Here is a 22,746-nt window from a genome sequence, read left to right on the forward strand (position 1 = left end):
AGCTTTTTATCCTGATGAGGTCCCAATACTTCATTTTTGCTTTTGTTTCCCTCGTCTTTGGAGAGGTGTCTAGCAAGAAGTTGCTGTAGCCAAGGTCGAAGAGGTTGCTGCTTGTGTTCTTCTCTAGGATTTTGATCAACTCTTGCCTCACAGTTATGTCTTTCATCCATTTTGAGTTTATTTTTGTGTATGGTGTAAGAAAGTGGTCCAGTTTCATTCTTCCTGCATGTGACTATCCAATATTCCCAATGCTATTTGTTGAAGAGACTGTCTTTTATCCTTTGGATATTCTTTGCAGCTTTGTTAAAGATTAGTTGACCATAGAGTTGAGGGGCCATTTCTGGATTCTCTATTCTGTTCCATTGATCTATATGTCTGTTTTTGTGCCAGTACCATGATGTCTTGATGATTACAGCTTCATAATCCAGCTTGAAGTCTGGAATAGTGAAACCTCCAGTTCTGGTTTTCTTTTTCAACATTACTTTGGCTATTTGGGGACTTTTCTGGTTCCATACAAATTTTAGGATTGTTCCAGCTCTGTGAAAAATGGTGATGGTATTTTAATAGGTATTGCATTGAACGTGTAGATAGCATTCGGTAACATAAACATTTTAAACTATTTGTTCTTCCAATCTATGAGCATGGAATATTTTTCCACTTCTTTGTGTCTTCCTCAATTTCTTTCATGAGTAACAAAACAAACTCCCTCCCTCTGTTGTCCTTCAGATGCAATGAACTCAGGGAAGGTTAATATATACAAATACTTTACAAAATCAAATAGGAATTGGAAAATAAAATTACTCCTATCTTCCCCTCCTTGACTTCCTTTGAACTATAGGGTGTATAGATTCCAAAGTCAAATGAGGATCATGTTCACATTGGTTGTCATTACCCATTACTTGCTCACTTGCTCTATAGTATTTACATAGAAATTTGACATTTGACAAGATTTTCTTTAACTTTTTTTGTGGGTAAATTGATCTGTTTGATGTGTTTTGTAGTACTTAGGACACAATGATGTCATCCCAGCCAACAACCCAGCCCCGAATGTATGAAACCATACTCAATCCTTATCCACGAAGCCACATCATGGCTCCTGGGTCTCAACAACCTGTGAGTTTCATACACCTGGGAAACCAAGCTCAGAGTGGTCAGCCTCCCTTCTTCGGGTCTCCAGGAATCATCACCAACAGTCAGCAAGGCCCAGTAAATACACAGGTGGTAAACCCAGCTACAGGAACAGAAACCACAAACTTCAGAGAAGACGCAAAGATATTAGGGGTAAGTCTACTTACTATGAGAATTTTAATTTTGAACTTGCAAGGTTATATTGTACTTCTAAGTTATAGGTGGAGAGACGTTTTTGATCTCATGACCTACATCCAATCATTAAAAAGTTCTGTTACTCTGGAAACCGTGTCCCTTTAAGGAAGAAATAATTCATCTGCATATAGACTTTACCCTGAGTTCACTTTATTTTAGATTCAAGCAAGACTCTAACAGGTGACAAAGGACTCTTCCTAGCAGGATGATTCAGTAACACTGACATTATGGGAACAGCACTACTTCTAGCTTGATATCACTTCTGTAAAAGACATTTTGGGCACCCTCAATCCTGTCTCAGATTAGTCGCAAGCCCGGTATTTGTATATAGGTGAATTCACATTAAAATGAACACTGACGGCTGCCTTAAAAACAGAAGCAACTATAAATGGGCAGTCTGGGGAAACTGGGTGTAGAAAAATTCATGGCCATTCCCTCTGCTGTGCCTTTCACTCAGGGCCTGTGCAGGCGTTATCACTTAACTGCCATGTTACTTCTACAAACGGCGCTTCGAACGCTCATAATCTTGTTTATGTAAGCACTGTAAGACATGCTTGTGAAGATTCCACCTGCAGAGACAGAATTGCTAGTTTTTGCTGTGCTTTCCAGGTACCTCATACATGCCACTAACGATTCCACCACACAATACTGCCTCTCCCTGTGTGCAGTTCTCAATTCTCTGCTGGAGCACTCAGTATGTTATACTAGTGCCCATTATGCACCAGAAACTTGTCTAGCCATCTCACTACCTATTTCAAGTTTCACCACTTTAGAAAAGTAGAAATGAGCATTGCCCCCTCTAGCAGGCAGGTCTAGGCTGTGGGGGTGGCCCCTCATCTCCTCCTCCTGGTAGAGAAAGGAAATTTCCTGCTCCCACTGAGCAAAGGGACAAACTAGCACCCCACAAAGCCAGCCCCACAAAGGTGTGGGGAATACTACAGAGAACAAAACAGACATAATCTCTGCCCTCATATAGATTAGAATCACAGACCTCAGACTACACACATAAAAAAGAACTAAAGTACATGATGTGTTAGAAGGTGATAAATGATATGGACAGAATAAAGAAGTGTAAAAGGGATAATCAGTACCAGGCAGTGAAGTGTATGGGTCACAATTTCAAGCTGATCAGAGTAGGCTTTCCTTAGAAGATGACATTTGAGCAAAGACATGAAGGGAGGAGCAAGCCACGCAGATATCAGGGTAAGAGCTTCCAGGTCAAGTTGGAAAGGTCTTTAGAGGAAAATGTGAGTGCTGTGTTTGAAGAATGGGGAGGAGGCCAGTAAAGTAGAACAGTATGATGGAGGGAGACCATCATCTCAAGGAGGGCAGAGGAGGGGTGGGGGCCAGACCCTGGGAGGCCTGGAGGACAGGGGCTCTGGCTTGTACTCCAAGTGGAGTGGGGAAACACTGGCGCATTCTGCTTTTGAACAAACGGGTACACAAGAAAAGTACTTTAAAGTGACGGATGCCATTTTGTTTTTAAAAGCTGCAGCTGGCAAAAGCTACTTCGTCTCCCTGAAGACTATACACTCACGCTATTACCAGCTCCCAGCCACCACAGCAATGCAGGGGCCTCAGGTGGTAGGACGTGCAACGTCTGCCCCAACTGACTCAGAACGCAAAGAGTTCTGTGGCCAAAACTCCAGAGTGAGTTAAATGACCACATTACGGTCTGGCCCGTAGGCAAGTTTGGTCAGTAAACGGTAGAGCCAGCGTTACACTGGGAGAAAAGTAAGCCAGTATTAATCCAATATCTACCTGCCATCAAGATGACGGCAAGGAGGAGAATAAGAAGTTTGTGGCCAGACAAGTGAATTGTTCTCTAAGGAAGAGCTTGTAACAACCAGTTATAATGCCTAATGCAGGAGTTCTTCAACTGAGATCCATGACTGGTTTTAGCCCATGACACCGCTGAAGTCACATGCAAAAGTGTGGTGTGTGTATGGATGGATGTGTAGGAATAGTCTTTCAAGGAGAAGAGTCATAGCTTTTATGATTCTCAAAGAAATTCATTAGTCAAAGAAAATACTAATCTCTTAGCATTATTTAGGAAGCTGTGATTTTTTTCCAATTCTGTTCCAACTCAATAACTTAACCGTATTCAATAGCAAGTTATTAAAGAAATAAACATAGCAATCTTTGTATTTGCAGTCTCCTTGGACAGATAAGATGTAAGCTTGGGAAGAAACAAATGGTAAATCTAGAGTTAGCTTCTGGCCAAAACTAGAAGCGCCTATTTCTCACAAATTTGTTTATTCAGGATGATGGAAAGTTTTGCTCTAAGAGGTACAAAGATGTACCCCCTGTCTTTGAGAATATGTCTTGGCCAAAAAGAAAATGTTTGCATACCCGCAATTTAAAAAAAGAACAATATAAATGAGTACAAAACCAAGTAATAAGATGTATAATTTACAGGTAAAACAGAAATTTACATCCTTAAAAAAAGGGGGGGGGGCGCCTGGGTGGCTCAGTCATTAAGCATCTGCCTTCAGTTCAGAGCGTGATCTTGGCGTTCTGGGATCGAGCCCCACATCAGGCTCCTCCGCTATGAGTCTGCTTCTTCCTCTCCCACTCCCCCTTGCTTGTGTTCCCTCTCTCGCTGGCTGTCTATCTGTGTCAAATAAATAAATAAAATCTTTAAAAAAAAAAAAGAAATTTAGAAAGAAAAAAGATAGCTTAAATTGACTAATATAATCAAGATAACTTCATGGAAGAGCTGGAGCTAAGCCTGAGGGGAGGCCATATTCAATAGTTAAAGACATGGGTGCTGGAATCAATTTGCTGTATTAACTTTCCAGATCTGCTGCTCAGTAATTGTGTGGACACTGCTATGGTCTGAACGATGTCCCAAAACTCCTATGTTGAAATCCTAACCCTTACAATGATAGTATTAGGATGTGGGCCTTTAGGAGGTACTTCTTAGTTCGGGAAGGTGGAGCCCTCATGCATGGGCTAATGAAAGAGGATCCTCAGAGATCATGAGCCTTTTCCACTACGTGAGGACCCAGTGAGGGGATACCATTAGCAACCAGGGAGAGAGCCCTCACCAGAAGAACCTTCATGAACTTGGAACCTCCCAGCCTCCAGAACTGTGAGCAATATATTTCTGTTGTTTAGAAGCTACTCTGACGGTAGCACCACATTTCTTATAGCAGCCTGAGAAGACTAAAACAGACACTTCTGTGTCTCCAACCAGTCGCTGGGAAGAGTATACGAAACAATAAATGTGAAGTGTTTAGAATATTATCAAATATGCAGTCAATGGCCCATAAATTCATTGATATTTCCTTCATGGATGTTTTCCCCATAACTAGGATCTTCCAAATAGAGAATAGGTCCATTTGAAATAGCCATAAAAGTCATAGTTAAAGCATTTTTTTCAGTCTTTTAGAGGCTCTCAGGGGACACCAATGCGTGCAGCACCTTCTGAAGAACTCCCCTTGCGCCACCCTTAAAGCCACCCAAATACCTCAGACAAGGCCTACACTGAGGGCCTGGCTCCAGTGTATGCCAAAATCTTCATGGTCCACCTCGCTGTACAGGTAGCATGCCTAAAGGACACTCGTGGAGCTTGACAGAGGGGACAATAAATAAGCAGCAGCAGCAATGTCAGTAAATGTTTCATTAGTGCCTGTAAATGAAGAAGCAACTTTAAAATGCCTGTTTTCTTTTTTCAGGCAATCCAGATCATGATTGGATTGATGCACATTGGTTTCGGAATTATTTTAGGTTTCATGAACGTCGTTTATGGACAAGTTTTGGGATTTGCTTCCTTTGCTCTTATTAGTGGATATCCATTCTGGGGTGGCATCTCTGTGAGTAGACTGCTAGAATGCCTCTCCTTCTCAGTTTATCGAGGACAGCTACCCCCAGCCTATGCACAAGTCATTTGCTGATAAGCCCCGCATCTGATCAGCTGGAAAATTGAGAAATAACAGCTCTGGTTGGGTAAATAAGGGAAAGATTCTGTTCTCCATTTTAACCTGCAGCTTAAACTCATACCCTCAAGTTTACTCTGTTCAAGTAACCAACAAGTCAAAGTTTTAGTTCCCAATTACGTTTTAAATGGAAATGTATACACTGGGTGGAGAGAGGCAAAAGGAGGTGACAGGAAGCATGATTAAAACTATGCAAGTGATAATGACAAGAGACTGAGCTGTGAGCTTGGAGGTCATCAGAACAAGGTAAGCTCACAAAATAATAAGCTCCTATCATGCAGAAAAACTAAGGAAAGAAAAAAAAGGAGGGGAGAAGTCAAATGGAAACAATCTCTGAAGGTTACTCCAGAAAAATGGAGAAGTAGGAGAGGAATTTTTGAGAGGGAAACTAGATGAACACAAATAGACCAATCTTTCCTACAAAGAGAGAAGCTCCCAGGACTGAAGAACCCATCTTTCATAAATAAATGTGTCTGTTTCTACAGTTCATTACTACTGGTACTCTCTCTATACTGGCATCCAAGAAGCTTTCCCCTAGTCTGGTAAGTCAGGATATTTCTACTTTTTAAACTCTTTTGAAGATTCATTTAATCGATTTAGAAAGGAAAACTGAGAAAGTGGATTCAGCAAATGCAAAGGGGAGCGCTTTTTCCCAAAAATATTTCTATAGATTGCCTCTATGGTATGTGTGCCCCAGCACGGTCCACACAATTCGCCACTCAGAAATGGAAGAGCCCCACCTTCTGACTCTTCAATCACAAAAGTGAGAAGTGGTATAGATAAGGTTGTTTAGCTTATCCTAAAGGTTACCTGGCTCAGCTGGGTCACACTGCATTAGGGGAAGTCCAAAGCAGAATATAGGAGTCAGGAAATACCCACCTGCCACCTCACTATCAAAGGCTCTATTATTCATTTGCCATTTCTCAGTTCTGCCTTGCCTTGTATTTTTATGTTTTATTTGCACATATCTCCTATTTTTACTCAGATTTTACTTTTGTTTTACACTGTGTTAAATCATCACTAAAAGCACCAACTGGGTACGCAAAAAGAGTTTATAAAAATAATCACTGAGACAGGTCTTTCAATTCTCTTGGTCACAGCTCTCTACCTTTTGCAATTTTCTGGTCTACTTTTGAAACAGGAGAAAGAAAATGATTTGCCAAGAAATAGCGACAACTAGAGCAGAGGTGGTTTCAAGATTATATTTAATTCAGCACAAGAGGAAAGAATGGAAAAATGGGAACACAGAACCATGTTGCTCATGTTCTCCTAGAAACCAGAGACTAGACTACAGGCTATAACAGACACTAAACTAGACACTAAACACTAAACTAGAGACTAGACTAAAGAGTAGGCTAAACTAAACTGAACTAAACTAAATCAGCCTAATCCCAATTAACCACTTCTGTTGTAATCAAAAAAAGAAAGTAGAACACCCTTTCTCTGCACCATTTATGGATCCTTCCCTCTAACGGGGGTTGTCTCAGCACAGAAGCTGTCCATTTGGAGAAGACAACTACTAAAATGGTACCTGAAGCAATTTTTTCCAGCAGCCTTTTAAAGGCCTCCAGGGGACCCTAAGCAATGCTGAAGCAATCATGCATTCTAAAGAACTCAGCCACTGCTGGCAAGTCAGCTGCAGACTTGACTTCCCAATTAGTCTGCTAATGTCAAAATCTTCTTGTAGAAACAGGAAAGTTTTGTACTCTACCCATACACTTCTACCCACAAAAACCCACTGAGTTCCTCATTCTAAATCTGGGGTTTTTTTATCTAGTCCCTAGAAAGACTTCAGGGTTTTCATCAATTTCTAAATTTATCAGCAAAGATGCTTTTGCATACATGCTTTTCCACCTATAAAATTGGATGCTATGTAGTATTACATCATACAGTGGTTGTAAGATATTGTATTTAAATAATTTAACACAGTGCCTGTCACAGAAAAATGTTCATTAATGGTTTATTTGTTGTTTTATTTCTTTAAAAAGGGAATATAATTGTTACTGTGCATGAGGCTTTTAGGCAAGCCTAATAGATGAGCTTCTGCTCTGTATTATTTACATTTTTCTACAGATTTCAGAAGTACACTACATTTAGGCTGCATACAAAATAGTTTTCATGAGAACTCAAAAAGGAGAGGAAAAAAAGTCATTTCAGCTTCAAAAATTTTTTCAAGATTTCAAAGATTAAGAACCATTACATGTAACTGATTCTTACTTCATTTAATTTTTTTCTCCTATATATGATTTTTCCTGTCATCTCCATTAGATCAAAAGCAGCCTAGGAATGAACATTGTCAGTGCTTGCTTTGCCTTCATTGGAGTGATTCTGCTGCTGGTGGACGTGAGCATCAATGGCCTACCCAACCAAGACTACTGGGCAGTTGTAAGTATCACATGATCTACCACGGGCCTCCTCTCCACTCTCACACAGCAGGTCTATTTTTTATCTCTTATGACTGTACAGTAGCCCTAGTGGAAAATCCTTTTTTCTATTCCAGCCCTACTCCTGGTCACGTGATCTCCAGGACTGCAAAATAAAGTGGGAGAGCTACCTCTACAGAGGAACTGGGGCAGAAAGGACATCCTTTATTGGTCTCACTGTTAACCACGTGAACAATGGGGAAAACACCTAAAGACACTAAAGATACCCAGACAGAATTTTCCAAAGACTTTAAATTCTATGTAAATAAGACAGTCAAGTTACTGAGTAGTTTTATGTTAGAGTAAGAATGGGATGAGGGGAGACTGGCTGCCATAAGGACATTTCACTTTATTAGAGAAACTCAAAGAATGAAGCAACTTCAAAATGAAACACATGCTTCTGAATGTTCCCAAAACAGAATCATCCATTATCAATCATATTAAGCAAAGCATGGACTCTGACAATTACCCCAAGAGCAGAGAAAGTGTACAGAAGCAGTTTTAAGTAGGAAAGAATATGAGGGAACTTCTGGTAAGTGAGGGGGATAGAAGCAAGAACACAAAATGTATCCTCTATAATACCAAATTGAAAAACAAAAATTACTCAAAAACTACCTTTTAAATTGGCATCCAAGTGAAAAACCAAATGATTCTGCTGTGTCTCAAGGTGGAAGAAGAAAGTACAGCTCCCAATCCTGTCTTTTACTCCCCAGAAATAAAACTAAGAAAAGCAGGACACCAAAAAATATGGACAAGTCTCACTAATGCTCTCCCATCTGGAGTTAAGAAGATTTAGGTGGACAGCAGTCAATTCTAAGAAAGTATAAAGCAGGGGCACCTGGGTGGCTCAGTCAGTTAAGCATCTGACTTCAGCTCAGGTCATGATCTCAGGGTCCTGGGATCAAGTCCTGCATCCAGCTCACCACTCAGCGGGAAGTCTGGTTGTCCCTCTCCCTCTCCCCTCCCCCTGCTTGTGCACTCACTCTCTCTCTTGCTAATAAAATCAGAAAGAAAAGAAAAGAAGAAAAGAAAAGAAAAGAAAAGAAAAGGGAGGGAGGGAGGAAGGAAGGAAAGAAGGAAGGAAGGAAGGAAGGAAGGAAGGAAGGAAGAAAAGGAGCGAGCAAATCCTGAATGGTAAAAGCCCCTGTGTAGCACCCCAAAACCTCAAGAAAAGTAGGAAAGGGCACCAGAATTAACATCTTCCAGTGCACCTTGATAATGTGGAGGAATGAGCAGAAATCCACAGGAACAAAATATACCTCTCACCTTGGGGCAGGTCTGAGTATAGACATTTCTCAAAAGAAAGCGAAAGCAAAGTCTACATTCACTAGCAAGAATTGTGCTCAGTGCCAGCTAAACCATTTCTTTCACTTCTACAGCTGCATGGTTAGCACTCATTAAAATGAACATAAAACAATATGTGGCCCTGAAATTGAAGCTGGAAACAAGGAAGACAAAGTGGATGCAGTTAAGTAGAAATATAATCAAGGAAAAGTCGCCTACACCATATCCAAACAATCATAAAGCCTGTATACAGTTGTTCACTTTAAGAATGAGAAAATTGAAAAAAAAAATGGTAGAGAAACTATCCAAATACATTAGAGTGATTAAAGGAAGAAATGAAAGGAAAAAAGGAAGGAAAAAGGAAAGAAGACTTAAGATTCCCGTGCGTTAGGGGGTCAGCAGAAACACTCTGATGTCTATTATTTATTTTCAGCAAAAGATACAATTAACTGATTGGAATAAAAGATATATCAGACAATAAAATGGATGCAAACACATGTGCCCTCCCGCTTCCTCACAAGATATGCCATGGTTTGATGGGGATGCGAGTCACATAAATCGGGAATACAATGAGTTTCCTCATTCTCGTGGTTAGATTCCTTACTAATCTGCAAAGCCACAACCTCAAATTTTAGCTCAAATTCCTATCCTCTGAAACAGTGACTCCAGTCTGTGATTACCACATGACCCAGACATAGCACTTGGGTTTCAGGAGTTGGTATTCAATTCAATCCTAGGTATACATTTTTCAATCTAACCCAGAGACAACAAAAGTAATTTCCAAGTAGCAGGTCAAGCCATGTTATAACCATAGCATGTCAGTCGTACAGATTTAAAAAAAAAAATATGGAAGAAACATTACCCAACTATCTACAGAAGATTCCCCATGAGCATTTTATACTATTGAAAATCATTAATAAGAAAATAAAATGACAGGGGCGCCTGGGTGGCACAGCGGTTGGGCGTCTGCCTTCAGCTCAGGGCGTGATCCCGGCGTTATGGGATCGAGCCCCACATCAGGCTCCTCCGCTATGAGCCTGCTTCTTCCTCTCCCACTCCCCCAGCTTGTGTTCCCTCTCTCGCTGGCTATCTCTGTCTCTGTCAAATAAATAAATGAAATCTTAAAAAAAAAAAAAAAAAAAGAAAGAAAATAAAATGACAGAAGGAAATAAAAAGAACACCAACTGAGTACCCCAAACCACTATTATAGATCTAGTAAAAAAAAATCACACACAGCAAGAAATAGAATGGACTCAGGTAAAATGGTAGAGAGAAAAACTGTAATCATAGTCTTCACACAAGAAAATGATAAATATATTAAATAATTAGAGAGAAGATGATAAACATGGAAGACAGGCAAGTTTCATCCAACATAATAAGTGGTTTCCCTGAGTTAGAGAATCCAATAAAAGGTACAGAAAAAAAAGTATCCAGTAATACTGAAAAACAGATCCTGAAATAAGAGAATAACTGAATTTGTACACCGAAAGGGAATAACCTATACTGGGAGAAAGAGATGTAAAATAATTGAGATAGATGATATAGATATAGATATAGACCCTTGTTACAACAGAAGGTACAACAAAGGATTTTTTAAGGTTTTAGGCAGAAAAATCCAATTGCCTATGAGCTGGAAAAAAAAAATCAGTGTGACTCAGTCTCCACCACAGCAACATTCAATTAGGGAAGACAATGAAGCAATGTCATAAAGTTTTGACGAACAGAAACTGTGACTCAAGAATAACACATCCAGGGGCGCCTGGGTGGCATAGCGGTTGAGCGTCTGCCTTCGGCTCAGGGCATGATCCCGGCGTTCTGGGATCGAGCCCCACATCAGGCTCTTCTGCTATGAGCCTGCTTCTTCCTCTCCCACTCCCCCTGCTTGTGTTCCCTCTCTCACTGGCTGTCTCTATCTCTGTCGAATAAATAAATAAAATCTTTAAAAAAAAAAAGAAAAAAGAATAACACATCCAATAAAATTCTTGTACAAGTATAAGAGCAAAAGGAAGATACTCTCAGTAAACAAAGATAACACACTGGTGCTTAAAAAAAAAAAAGGAATATTCTACCACACAGAAGGTAAATTAAATCAAGATTCAGAAGGGCAGGGAGAAGCTGTGTAAGATGAGTGAAGAGCACTAAACCATTTAAATATTCATCTAAAACTGTGAGACTGAACTGGAGAAATGACAGCTATAGAAGTGAATATAAAGCTTTTAATGTTTACCCCCCAAAAAATAAAAACATGAAAAATGACATAATCACCAAAAACTGGGGGGTGAAGAGAGGGAAGATGAGAGAGATGTCAAATGAGAGCGCCACTTGGCTCATTTTTCATAGCAATCATTTCATACTGTCTAAAATTGAAACTTGTCAGTTTAAAGTTACTTCAACTTCTTCATGGGTTCCCTAAACTTTTAAATTTTTGCAGACTTAATTTACTTATTTCTATTCTTTTAAAAATCAAGTAATACTTTCACTTCAAAATAGTAAGTACGAAACCATTCCATTCTTCAAGAATGGTGTTTCTAACTCTTGCTCTCTCTCATCCTCTCTCTTGTTGTGCTTCCTCTCTTGCTGTCTCTCCATGCATCCATTTCTCTATCTGCCTTTTGGCCTCTACATAGAGATCTAGAATAACAGGCATCAAATTTCAATTTTCCTTATTTCCAGGCAGTGACATTAGGGATGACTGACTGTTTTCTATATAGCTTGATTTTTTTTTAATAAGTAGGTAACATTTTTATAAAAACAAGAAAGCCATTGAAAGAAAAATATATATATATACTTCCTTTCTAATGTTTCTAAATAGTCTGGAGAAAAGGAAAGTCTTCTGGCATCTTAAAGAAAATTCAAAATTAATTCACATTCCCCTGTAATAAGCATTTGAGGATAACAGAGAAACAATCATGGAGTAAGTTGAGTAAGAGCAATGGCACATTTGATGAGTCAATAACCTTCTCAAGCCTTTGTGAAGACTTCTTGATTAATCAACATCTTGGTGTGTTTTTTCCTGATTTCAGCTGTCTGGGAAAGGAATTGCAGCCATGCTGATTATCTTCTCCCTCTTGGAGTTCTGCACAAATTGTACTACAGCCCATTTTGCCAAACAAGCAATCACCAAAAACAACAGGGTGAGCTGGGCGTCTTTTCTGTAAAATACTGTTGAGTATGTGCTGGAGAAATACAGACAAGTGTCAGCTAAGTCCCACCGTGGGTTAACCAGAGTGCACTTTGTCCTCGAGTCATGAGGCGGGGAGCAGGGTGGGGCACAGAACACAATAGGATTGTAGTAACAATACCGCTTGTTTTATTCATTCCAGCCTGTCCTGGTTATTCCCAACATGTACGCAGCCAGCCCCTTGGCACCAGGATTTTCTTAAGCTCCTCCCAGAAAGGATGGCTACTTCACTTATGCCACTTAAAAAGGAGTGGTGCCTCATATTGCATGGTGCACTGGGTGTTATACACAACTAATGAATCATCGAGCCTTACATCGAAAACCGGGGATGTACTGTATGGTGACTAACATAATATAATAAAAAATCATTATTAAAAAAAAAAAAAAAAAAAAGGAGTGGTGCCTGGGTGGCACAGTCGGTTGTGCATCCGACTCTTGGTTTCCACTCAGGTTGTGATCCTGGGATGAGGACCCCGCGTCAGGCTTCGCGCTCAATGTGGACAGTTTCAGATTCTCTCTCCCTCTCCTTCTGCCCCTCCCACTCATGTGCATGCATGCTCCCCTCTCGCATAAATAAATAAATAAATAAATAAACAAACAAACAAACAAACAAATAAATAAATAAATCTTTAAAAAGAAGTTGGTTAAAAACAAAAAGGAGCACCATGCAATCTCATGAGGTTAAACTGCTCTTTGAGAACTTCTTCAGAAGCTGGCCTCTACTGTCCACGATGGTTGCTCATCTTTCAAGACTGTGTTTGAGATCTTTCTTAGTTTGTCACTAATGATAACTGCATGCATTTCCCTGCCACTGTTTCTTCCTACATACCACTACCATGCTGCCAAGGCAGATGACCAGAAGACTGAAAATGGCTCACAGTATTTTGTACATTAATTTCATCAAACCCTGACTCCTGGATAGCTACATTTGCTATTTACAGAGTATTTTCATGTACATTAAACTCTTTTGCAATGGGGCAAGAGCAGGCCAAGGATGGTACACTGAGGGAGTTTTATTTGGGTTATGGCTATTTTGTTTCTGAAACGGGGATAACATGGGCATGTTTAAAAGCTAATGGGAACAATCTAGATAAGACAGAAAGCTATTGAATATATTAGAGAAAAGGGATGATTGCAGTGTAAGTATCAAGAAATCAAATGTGTATATGGAAGGCATGGCCTAAGTCATGAGGAAAGGTGGTTTACCCACATAACAGAAAGAAAGGAAGATGTCATTGTTGCAGATATCACTAGGTTTGCAGGGATGGTACAGAGTATGTAGGAGGTTCCATTACGATGGCTCATGTCATCCCCATCAAAGCAGAAGTGAGGTCATGCCCAAGGTGGGGGCCATGTGTAGAATCAGAATATTGAACAGAAAGGATAGTGTTAGAAAAGTCATGGAAATAGAGAATAAACTGATCAGAGAAACAGAAGAGGACTGGCAGGCTGTACCGAGGGCACATCTGAAGGAGTGGTCACAAATTTATAGCACAAACTGATTTCTTCGGCAAGACTTCGCTGCTCAGATGTGAATCCAGATAAAGCACTATTTCATTTCATCCAGGATTAGGATTTTGCAAGAGGGGATGATAAAATACCAAAGGTGCAAAAAAGTTTGCTATATTGCCAAAAGTATTACGGCAATGATAGACTATGAATCTAAACTGGATTAAGGAGAGAAGAAAATAAAAAGGACAGATAGAGTGATCAAAACTTGTTATCTGCCTTTTTCTAGTAGAGCTGTTGTAAAAATCAAATAAGACAACATTATGTGAAAACGGTTTGGAAACAGCAAAGTATTACCCATTTTTGAAGCTTCAGAATTATTTTTACAAGCCAAATGGGACAAAACATATAGGGAAAGGGTAGGTAGAGAAATCAAAATCAAGGAAGAGGCAGATGAGAAGAATGGAATTTCTCTATCTGGGAAAGCAGATATATTATGTCAGGTGAATATGACATAGTTCCAAATTTCCTGGTCTCCCTTGGTCCCAACTATTTAGCAATTTGAGTGATCAGGAATGCTGCGTCCTTCACCATGAAGCTCAGCAGCTAAGTGAAAGTAAAGACATATACCCCATGGTCTGAGGGTCTAGGAACTAAATAGTGCCCCCAAAATGGCTGTAGGAGTGGCATACTGTAAATCTATATAAACGACTTAAAAAGTAAGACTTCATGGAAGAGAAGCATTTCTAGCAAAGTTGATTTTTGAAATAAATTTCCGTCAAACATATTCTATTTTTCATTTTACTTTAGTAGTAGTAATAATGATAATAGCAAATATTTAGCCCCCTCTATGTGCTGGACACATCCCCAAACCCTTACATAAATTAATACACTTAATGCTCACAACACCCCTGTGAAACAAGTACTATAATCAACATCATTTCCAGATGAGAAAACTATAGCAGAGAGATTAGAAATCTGCCATTAAGACATGCAGTCAGCAAAGACTGAAGCATGAATCTGAACGCAGGCAATCTGGCCCGCAAGCTCAGGCAGTGCTCCTAACCATTACTCCCATTCTTATTGTCTGGGGTAGACTCAGAGATTTGTAGCTCCAAAACAAGCAAACAAACAACCATGTTTCTCTATAGTCAACCTGTAGTGCAAGTGGAAGGAACTACCTACCTCTCTAATGGGAGACAAGGGATGCAGTCATATAATACTACTACTTTCAGCACTTGTCTCCTGAAAGTTACCCTTTTACTTTTAATCACAACTGAGTGTCCCTTAACTTGGTATCTAGAATGTCATTTGATTTGCCTCCCTAACTCCTCTTTTTGCTGGAGAGTCAAAGGATGCTAATAGATGTGGGTTTCAACCATCTAAAATTTGTATTTTAAATTGAGGCTTGTTACAGTATAAAAAACAAGACTGCCTACTTCTGCAATTTTAACTATGTTGTAAGCATAAAATTCTTATATGGTGGATTCATTTTAAACAATGCAATCGTGTTTTTATGCAACTAGGGAAAGTACTCATTCATTCACTAATCAAAATTAATTGAGTGCCTACTCTGTACGGGGCACTGTTGCACTTGAGAAAAACAAAGATTCTGTTCCTTGGATACTTATGTCATCTAAGTGTTAGACTTCCTGTGAAAAATAAAATCAAAGTTTAACTTTAAGTTTTAAATCTTCTAAGCTTTCTAAAAATGCACCTGTGACCTAAGACCTGAGAAAGTGACTGGAGTAGAAATATTATATCCCAGCACAGAAGTCATATGCCTATTACTAATACTAAATTGCTAAAATACGGAATTACTTATAATACTAACACTAAATTACTAAAGACCTTATGGATTTTCATTCTGGATTATCTAAAAACTTACTCATTTATTCATTCACTTGCTCAAAAAAATATATTATATTACTACTTTGTGACCAAACACTGTGCTAAGCTATTACACAAAATTAAGGTTTACATACTTTTTATGTGGGGTAATACAAAACAGGATAGAGCAGGCTTTATCTTAATGCCAGTATACACATGCTTTTTTCACGTAAAAGTAATAAATGGTGGGTTTGAGTACCAACACTTCACTCAAGAAATATAACTAAAGCTATACAAGGAAAACCCAAGTGTATCCCATATTTACTGTCTTCCCTCCTCAGAAAAACACAGCTTATTATTAGATTTCTAGGGCTCCAGGGCATCAACCAATTCTAAATTCTAAGACTTTGGTCAAGATTTCATGAAATGCATGGGTTCAAAGTTATCTTTCCAGAATCTACAAATACATCACAGATACATATACATCATTGATTCATGCCTGGCCTACACAACATTTCTGAAAGCTTTTTCCAGAGTATATTTTGCAGCATTTGTTAAATCCCTCTAAAAATCAATCAGTCACAACTGTTCCCTTGTCCCATGGAGCAGATGCTGGCCAAACTATCCTCAATTTGGGTGACTGGGAGGGAGGTGCCCAGGGACCCCAGGCATCTATTTGTAGGAGTGAATTGAATCAGGGGAAAAGCTCCTGCAGGAAGCTTGGAGTTCAGTATCTGGAGCTCAAGCTGAAAGAACAGGACATGGAGTCCAGTTCACAGCCTGGGCCAAACCGGGTTTGATCCCCATGGAGAAAGAGGTGCTCTCATTCGCACATGAACTATAACAAAGCTCCTGCTCTGTGAGGAGGCCTGAAGAAAATGCAAGGCTGCTGGACCCCAGGGCCCTGGAGCTTGGGAAGCACTGGGGGACAGCACCCAGGGCAAAGTGGCCTTCTCAAAAAAGGTAGCTGCATGGCCTGGGAAGACAAAGATGAAGATGGAAAGTGGCTGCTGTGCTACAGAACAATGTGAAAATTCTGGGGACTCCCAGAAGTACTGAGGTGTGCTTGAGCAGATGGGGAGGCAAGCCAGGGCAAAGTGGCCTTCTCAAAAAAGGTAGCTGCATGGCCTGGGAAGACAAAGATGAAGATGGAAAGTGGCTGCTGTGCTACAGAACAATGTGAAAATTCTGGGGACTCCCAGAAGAACTGAGGTGTGCTTGAGCAGATGGGGAGGCAAGCCAGGCAAATGAGGCCAGTGTGTCCTAATTCCCACGGGATGGAGAGGATTTGGACATCTGCATTTTCCTAAAACTGGCTAATTTTTTCCTTTCTCCCTTCGTTGTCCAATTAAAACAAACAAAGCCTTCCCCTCTCCAGACTATTCTCAACAAGGTAATCTATATTTTTGAAATGTTTACTCTTCTCCCCAAACCCACCTCTGCTCCACTCCTCAGTTCCCTGACTTCACTCTAAAAATGGATATCCCTTGTCCTGCGATGACCACTGACAACGGGCTCCCGGCTCAGCAGGGTGTCTGCTTCTCCCTCTCCCTTAGCCCGTCCCCCCAAGCAGGTACTTATTATTTACAAGTAATAAATAAATGCTGGGTTTGAGTACAAAGACTTCACTCAAGGAATATAAGTATTTCTCTCTCAAATAAATAAAATCTTTTTAAAAAATAAATAAATAATTAAAAAAATAAAAATGGGTACCCTTTTATTCAATTCTACTGGCTGGCTCACTGGTATTCAGTGGACTGCACCAATCTCTTTCTCCACTCGTGGTGACTACCCAATTTAAAGCTCACACACAATTTGACCTTGTTTTCACAATTCCTGACACTCACCTAAGAACTTAGCAACACTTACAATCTGGTACAGACTTTTTGGCCAAATATCACTTCATATAGTCAGAGAATGCTGGCTGCAATGTCTAGTTCTGTGGTCTCAGCCTATTGATAGTGATGCTATCGACCTGAATACATAAGGCCCTTGCCTAAGCCTTACTACTCATGGCGGCCCCCACAGACGTTGCCCCTACTGGAATAAGCGCTATGGCTGGATTGATCCTTGTGGTTCTTACTGTAATTGCAGGATGCACCTCAGCAGCAACCATCAGGAAACTTTGAAGGACAGGACTTACTACTCACAAGTCCTGGAAGGTACACAGCATGCCCCAAGGGCCATGTAGCAAGGGAGAGAGAGAAAGCACAAACCTGGGGTTCTGCCTTTATTAGGGCTGAATGTAGAGTACCTACAGTTTCTTAGGTACACTCTTTATGGGTGAATTTAAGACATAAGAGCAGGAATTAGGGCAGGGAAGGGAAAAGCAAGGTCATTCAAGTGGTTAGTTATCTATGTTAACCAGAGAGAGCTTTTTTTTTTTTTAATTTATTTATTTGAGATAGAGACAGAGAGAGAGAGAGGGAGAGAGAGAGAGAGAGAATGAGTAGGGAGGAGAGGGAGAAGCAGGTTCCCTGCGAGGAGGGAGCCTGACATGGGGCTCGATATCAGAACCCTAGGATCATGACCTGAGCCAAAGGCAGACGTTTAACCAACTGAGCCACCCAGGTGCCCCAGAGAGAGCTTTCTAAAAGGGAGTCTTTGGGGTGCATAGCCTACTTTTTCCCTAGTTGTTTTGCCAGTAGCTGTGTCATACAGCTGGCAATTCATTTACTTGAGAGGAGTGTGTTTGAATTGGATGCACTGGCAATCAAAAGCTTAATGTCAGAGACTTACACTGTAAGAGGAGAAAACAAAGTCAAAGAGTAGTACACACAGCCAGAATTGGAGCTGAGAACCATCCCTAGACCTTCTGATTTCACCAACAGTATTCCTTAACACAATTCTGCAACAGTCATATGGCACAGCTCTTCCTGAAGGAGGCCTGAGAAAGCAAACGCGTACAGATTCTGGAGCTAGATTGCTGGAGTTAGAACTGCAACTTGCACATTTGTAAGCTGTGTGACTATGAACAAGATCCCTAACCTCCCCAAGCCTCAGTATTTTCACCAGTTAAAATAATAAAAATGGTGCAGTTTAAGTAAGATAAGCCAATGTGCTAAAGCAGCTAAACAAGGAGGCCATTAGACCAGAGTGGCTCTAATGCTTTGACAGCCTACATAGGCAAACCAAAACCCCAGCCAGAATCAATGCACTCCAACCTGAGAAAATTAAACTTAAGAACTAACCACAGCTAACTAAGCTCTCTCAAATAAGGCAGCTGTCTAAATCATAGCTGATCAAATAATTTCCTTGCTTTGCTTCCACATCTTCTAGATAAAAACCTTCCCCCCAGCTCCTGCTGATGAGGTGTTCCCAACCATTTTCAGTTTGGTGTTGCCCAATTCAAATCAATGTTTGCTCAAACTCTTCAAATTTTTGATGTATCTCAGTCTATCTTTAAACACATGTAAAGCACATAACATTTTGCCTGGACAGTAAATACAAAAAGAAAAAAAAGGCAAAATAATTTTTAAGCATTTCCTTAAAGAACTGTATTTATGTAATAATGCTAACTATATGGAAATGAAAATCTACTACATACATGTTTATGTGTGCAAGTATATGTATCCGTATACATATATACCATATTTTATATGCATATATACATATATTGCACATCTACAGTAAACTCAACTGCTTAGTTTCCCCAGTGTTATACAGATTTATTTCCATTTTTCTTACTAGAATAACCTGAGGTTTACACAGAGGAAGTATCTGTTTCGTCCCTTGCATAAGTAAAATGCAATTCCTCACAACAATTTGGACAAAATATTTTATGAGGGCTTAAAGCCCATGGAGTCCTTATAATGATCCCCCAACAATGGTCTTAACAACGTATCAAGCATAGTGGTCTCAGCAAATTTCCTTGTAATGTCTTTGTTATCCTCATAATGTCTTTGTTGACCACTTCAAGGGAAATTAACAACACAACCTGCATGGGAAAATATTTTAAATGACAAAAATTAAAACTCAAAAAAAAAAAAAAAAGTAAGCCATATTGGATGTCATACCATGACCGACTGCCTCTTCATTGCTGAAGGAAGCAGTTTTGAGAACTAAGTGACAAAAATTAGAATGAAATTAATTCTAAATTTCGAAACCCAGTTTATAAGGACAGAGAAAAGCAAAACTGGTTATCAAAGGAATTAAGAAGTACCAAGGAACTTTGCCTATCCTACGGTTTGACTTCTTAATCTACTCTTGCCTATGTTCACACTGAACACAAATGAATATGTATTTGTATTCACTGAATACAAATACATATTTCATCCCCCATCCAAGAAAATCATCAAATCCAAGCTAATTTCCACAGACTGTTGGGTAAACCTTAGATGAAAAGAAAAGATAGCTCTCTTCTCTCACAATCAATCAATCAGGGCAGCAAGTTCCAATAGGGAGTCATCTCATCAGACCTGATTCTCATTTCTACTAAATCCATAATCTTGACACTGAAAACACATTCAAGTGAGTTCTTCTACACACACAGAACGCTTAGTATTGTCAGATCACTCTCTGCTCACAGACAGGTAAAGCACAAAAGAACAATTCTAATGTCAGAAACTAAATTGCCTTCTTACTTACAACTAAAACTGATAACGTCAGTGATACACTGACCAATACAAAATGTAAAGGCATTAGAACAGCCTGTACATATTTTTTTTCTTTTAATTGAGGGGGCTGCAGAGTCACAATGTAAGGAAGCTAGCTAGCTGTGAGGCTAATAATAAAGTTATTGAGCTTATAACTGATTTTTGAGCTATAAATGATCATAAAGTTCTTGGTGGCTTTAAGATATAATTGTAATTTGGCTTTGGCAAAAAAAAAAGGGGGGGGTGTTAGTGGCATTTAGGCAATTTCTTTTAAAAGAAAAATGAGTCTCTGTTCCCGAATGTTTTACTCACTATTATTTACTAAATATTTACATCACAAGCTTGAATTTTAATTTTCCCAAAATACCAATATACATTTTCCTGGAACAAACGAAACTTCGTAACATTCAGTAGCTGCAGGAATATCTGCTTTCCAGGTACTTCACTATCTCCGTACATCATGAAAGCTGCGTAACCGGAGTAGCTGTACTTATCAGTTAATTTAATATCACGGTTTTTGCTTGAGGTTCACTCCCCGACTTCCTCATCCGCCTCATCTACCACATTGGACCTACACAAGGGTGTAAGACAAGGGTCCGATGTGGTAGATGAGGCGGATGAGGAAGTCGGGGAGTGAACCTCAAGCAAAAACCGTGATATTAAATTAACTGACAAGTTAATTTATCTTCCAGCTTCTACCTCTACTCCTTACACATCTTTTCACACACATTGTTTTAACGACTCTCCACATCAAATAGAAAACTGATACCAGGTATAACCTGAAACGTAAACTCACCTCAGCAGGTGGACGAAAAAGTCATTCTGGTGTCTTGCCAAATAGTCTCTTCATTAATTTCCTTCTTTGGCTTCTTACATTTTTTTTAAAAAGGTGGAGGGTAGTCACTGACTCAACCGTTTTTTCAATATTTACACCTCCTAAAATGCATTTGCGCTATAATTTTCCTCCGAGGACAGAGAAGGTGAGTGACTGACTGTTCATCAGTGATCCTGGTCGCTCGGCAGAGAAGGCACGAGAAGAGCCCATATCAGAAATGGAAGTTTGGAGAAACCATTTCTCCAGACACCGCGCGGTAGTTCCCGCGAGTCTGACCACGTGGTCCGCAAAGCCCTAGTGAGTCTGCGCACACGCTCTCCTCCACCCCCGTCACGTACCAGGAGTGAGTGCGCAGGCGCTCGGGGGCGCTGCCCCAGCCGCTGCCGTTGGAGGCCCGCGTGGCTTGAGGAGCCTGAGGGCCTGCTGGGTCCTGGGCTCCTTGCTGCTTCAGTGATGCTTGCCTGGCAGCGTCTGGGGACCTGGCCCTGAGGGCGCGGCCCGCGGAGATCTGCCTCTTGACCTGGGCTTGGGCGCTGGCAGGAGGACCCGGACGGGGTGCTGGAGGAGCGCTCCTGGGCGAGGGGACCGGCCCACGTGGGGTCTCCGCCCCCTTAGCCTGGGCCTGAGAGGGCGAAACTCGATCCTTAGGACCTTGAACAAGTAAAATGAAGGGTAATGATGTCGCTTTACTTACGGTATTTCTTAAGTGTTAAAAGCTGAAAAGGGAGGCAGAGATAGAATTCCGAGCCCCCCACTTTCCCTCCTCTGCCCCGTCCAGCCTTGTGCAGGTACTGGGCCTCAGCCACCCCCTGCGCGCCCAGCCCAGTCCACTTCATCAAGTGTGAGTCCCTCGGTCGCAGCCTAGGACTGGCCCTGGACATGGAGAAAGGAATTCCTCGGCTTCCGGGAGCTCACGCTGCCTTGGGAGCCGGTCCTGATCCCAAGTTAGACAGCGCTGTGATGTAGTGTAGGGGAGCAAGGAGAGGAGTACTAATAGAAGGTTGCTATTGGGGCCGAAATCCACAGAGGGGCTGGGATGAGGCCGAGAAGGTGGGTGGGGAACAGTTCATGAAGGGTTTTCTCGGCCCTGCCGAAGGGTTTGAACTTTATTCTGAAGACAGGAGTCTCATCCCTGCTAAAGATGGAGAAGTGGTTTTAGACATGAGTTCTCTGTGACTGTTCCAGAATTTCTGTGTCTTAAAGGCAAGTGTAGGGGATGAGGATAGGGTTGGGAATAAGGGCCAAGGGCTTGTTCTGCAGCTGCCTTTTGGATTAGTGATGAGATCACCAGAGAATAAAAACAAATTATTAATTTTTATTTTTTATTTTATTTATTTATCTTTTTTTTAACAAAATAAGATACTTAACTGGGTTATAGAGTAACTGAATGTAGAATGTCTTTCTAAAAAATTCTAACCATCATTTATTCCAGAAATAATATTGCAGAAATTCTTATTTTCTTTCTTCCGTCAATTACGCTAAAGAACTTTAAACACACACAACCTGTTTTTTCTTGGTACTTTAATGCATACTTCTCCTGGGGTGGTTTCAGTGGGGGCCTGATGGAGACTATAGGATGCTAAATATTCTCCCCAAGTCACTTGTGGTGCTTCCACTATCAACTGTGAGAAGAATTTTTATACATATACAAAAGGGCTAATTATTTTTTATTATTTTCCTTTTTTCTTAAAAGTGATGATAGCAATCTAGATATGACTTCCTCATTACTTTATATATGAATTCTGTAATTCTGTGTCTTTTATTTAATCATGACAGAATGATTAATCTTGGTTGCCTTTAGGCCTGTACCCTTTCTGTGGTGTTTCTCAAAGGTGCTGTTTAATATATGAAACTTATTATTTATACTTAAGTTATTAACATATTG

At 40.3% G+C, this 22,746-nt stretch overlaps 1 protein-coding gene across 1 annotated transcript; it reads left to right on the plus strand.

Moving 5' to 3' along the window:
- The first annotated feature begins 1,014 nt into the window (after positions 1 to 1,014).
- On the plus strand, positions 1,015 to 12,481 carry LOC103678148 (membrane-spanning 4-domains subfamily A member 12). The gene is made up of 5 exons (XM_008707458.1): positions 1,015 to 1,281; positions 5,004 to 5,141; positions 5,750 to 5,806; positions 7,533 to 7,649; positions 11,995 to 12,481. Exons 1-5 carry the CDS (start codon positions 1,015 to 1,017, stop codon positions 12,127 to 12,129), a joined length of 714 nt encoding a protein of 237 aa, XP_008705680.1. The 3' UTR covers positions 12,130 to 12,481.
- Positions 12,482 to 22,746: the final 10,265 nt, after the last annotated feature.

The sequence above is a fragment of the Ursus maritimus genome, unplaced genomic scaffold (assembly GCF_017311325.1).
Source record: "Ursus maritimus isolate PB19 unplaced genomic scaffold, ASM1731132v1 scaffold_23, whole genome shotgun sequence".
Taxonomy (NCBI): Eukaryota; Metazoa; Chordata; class Mammalia; order Carnivora; family Ursidae; genus Ursus; species Ursus maritimus.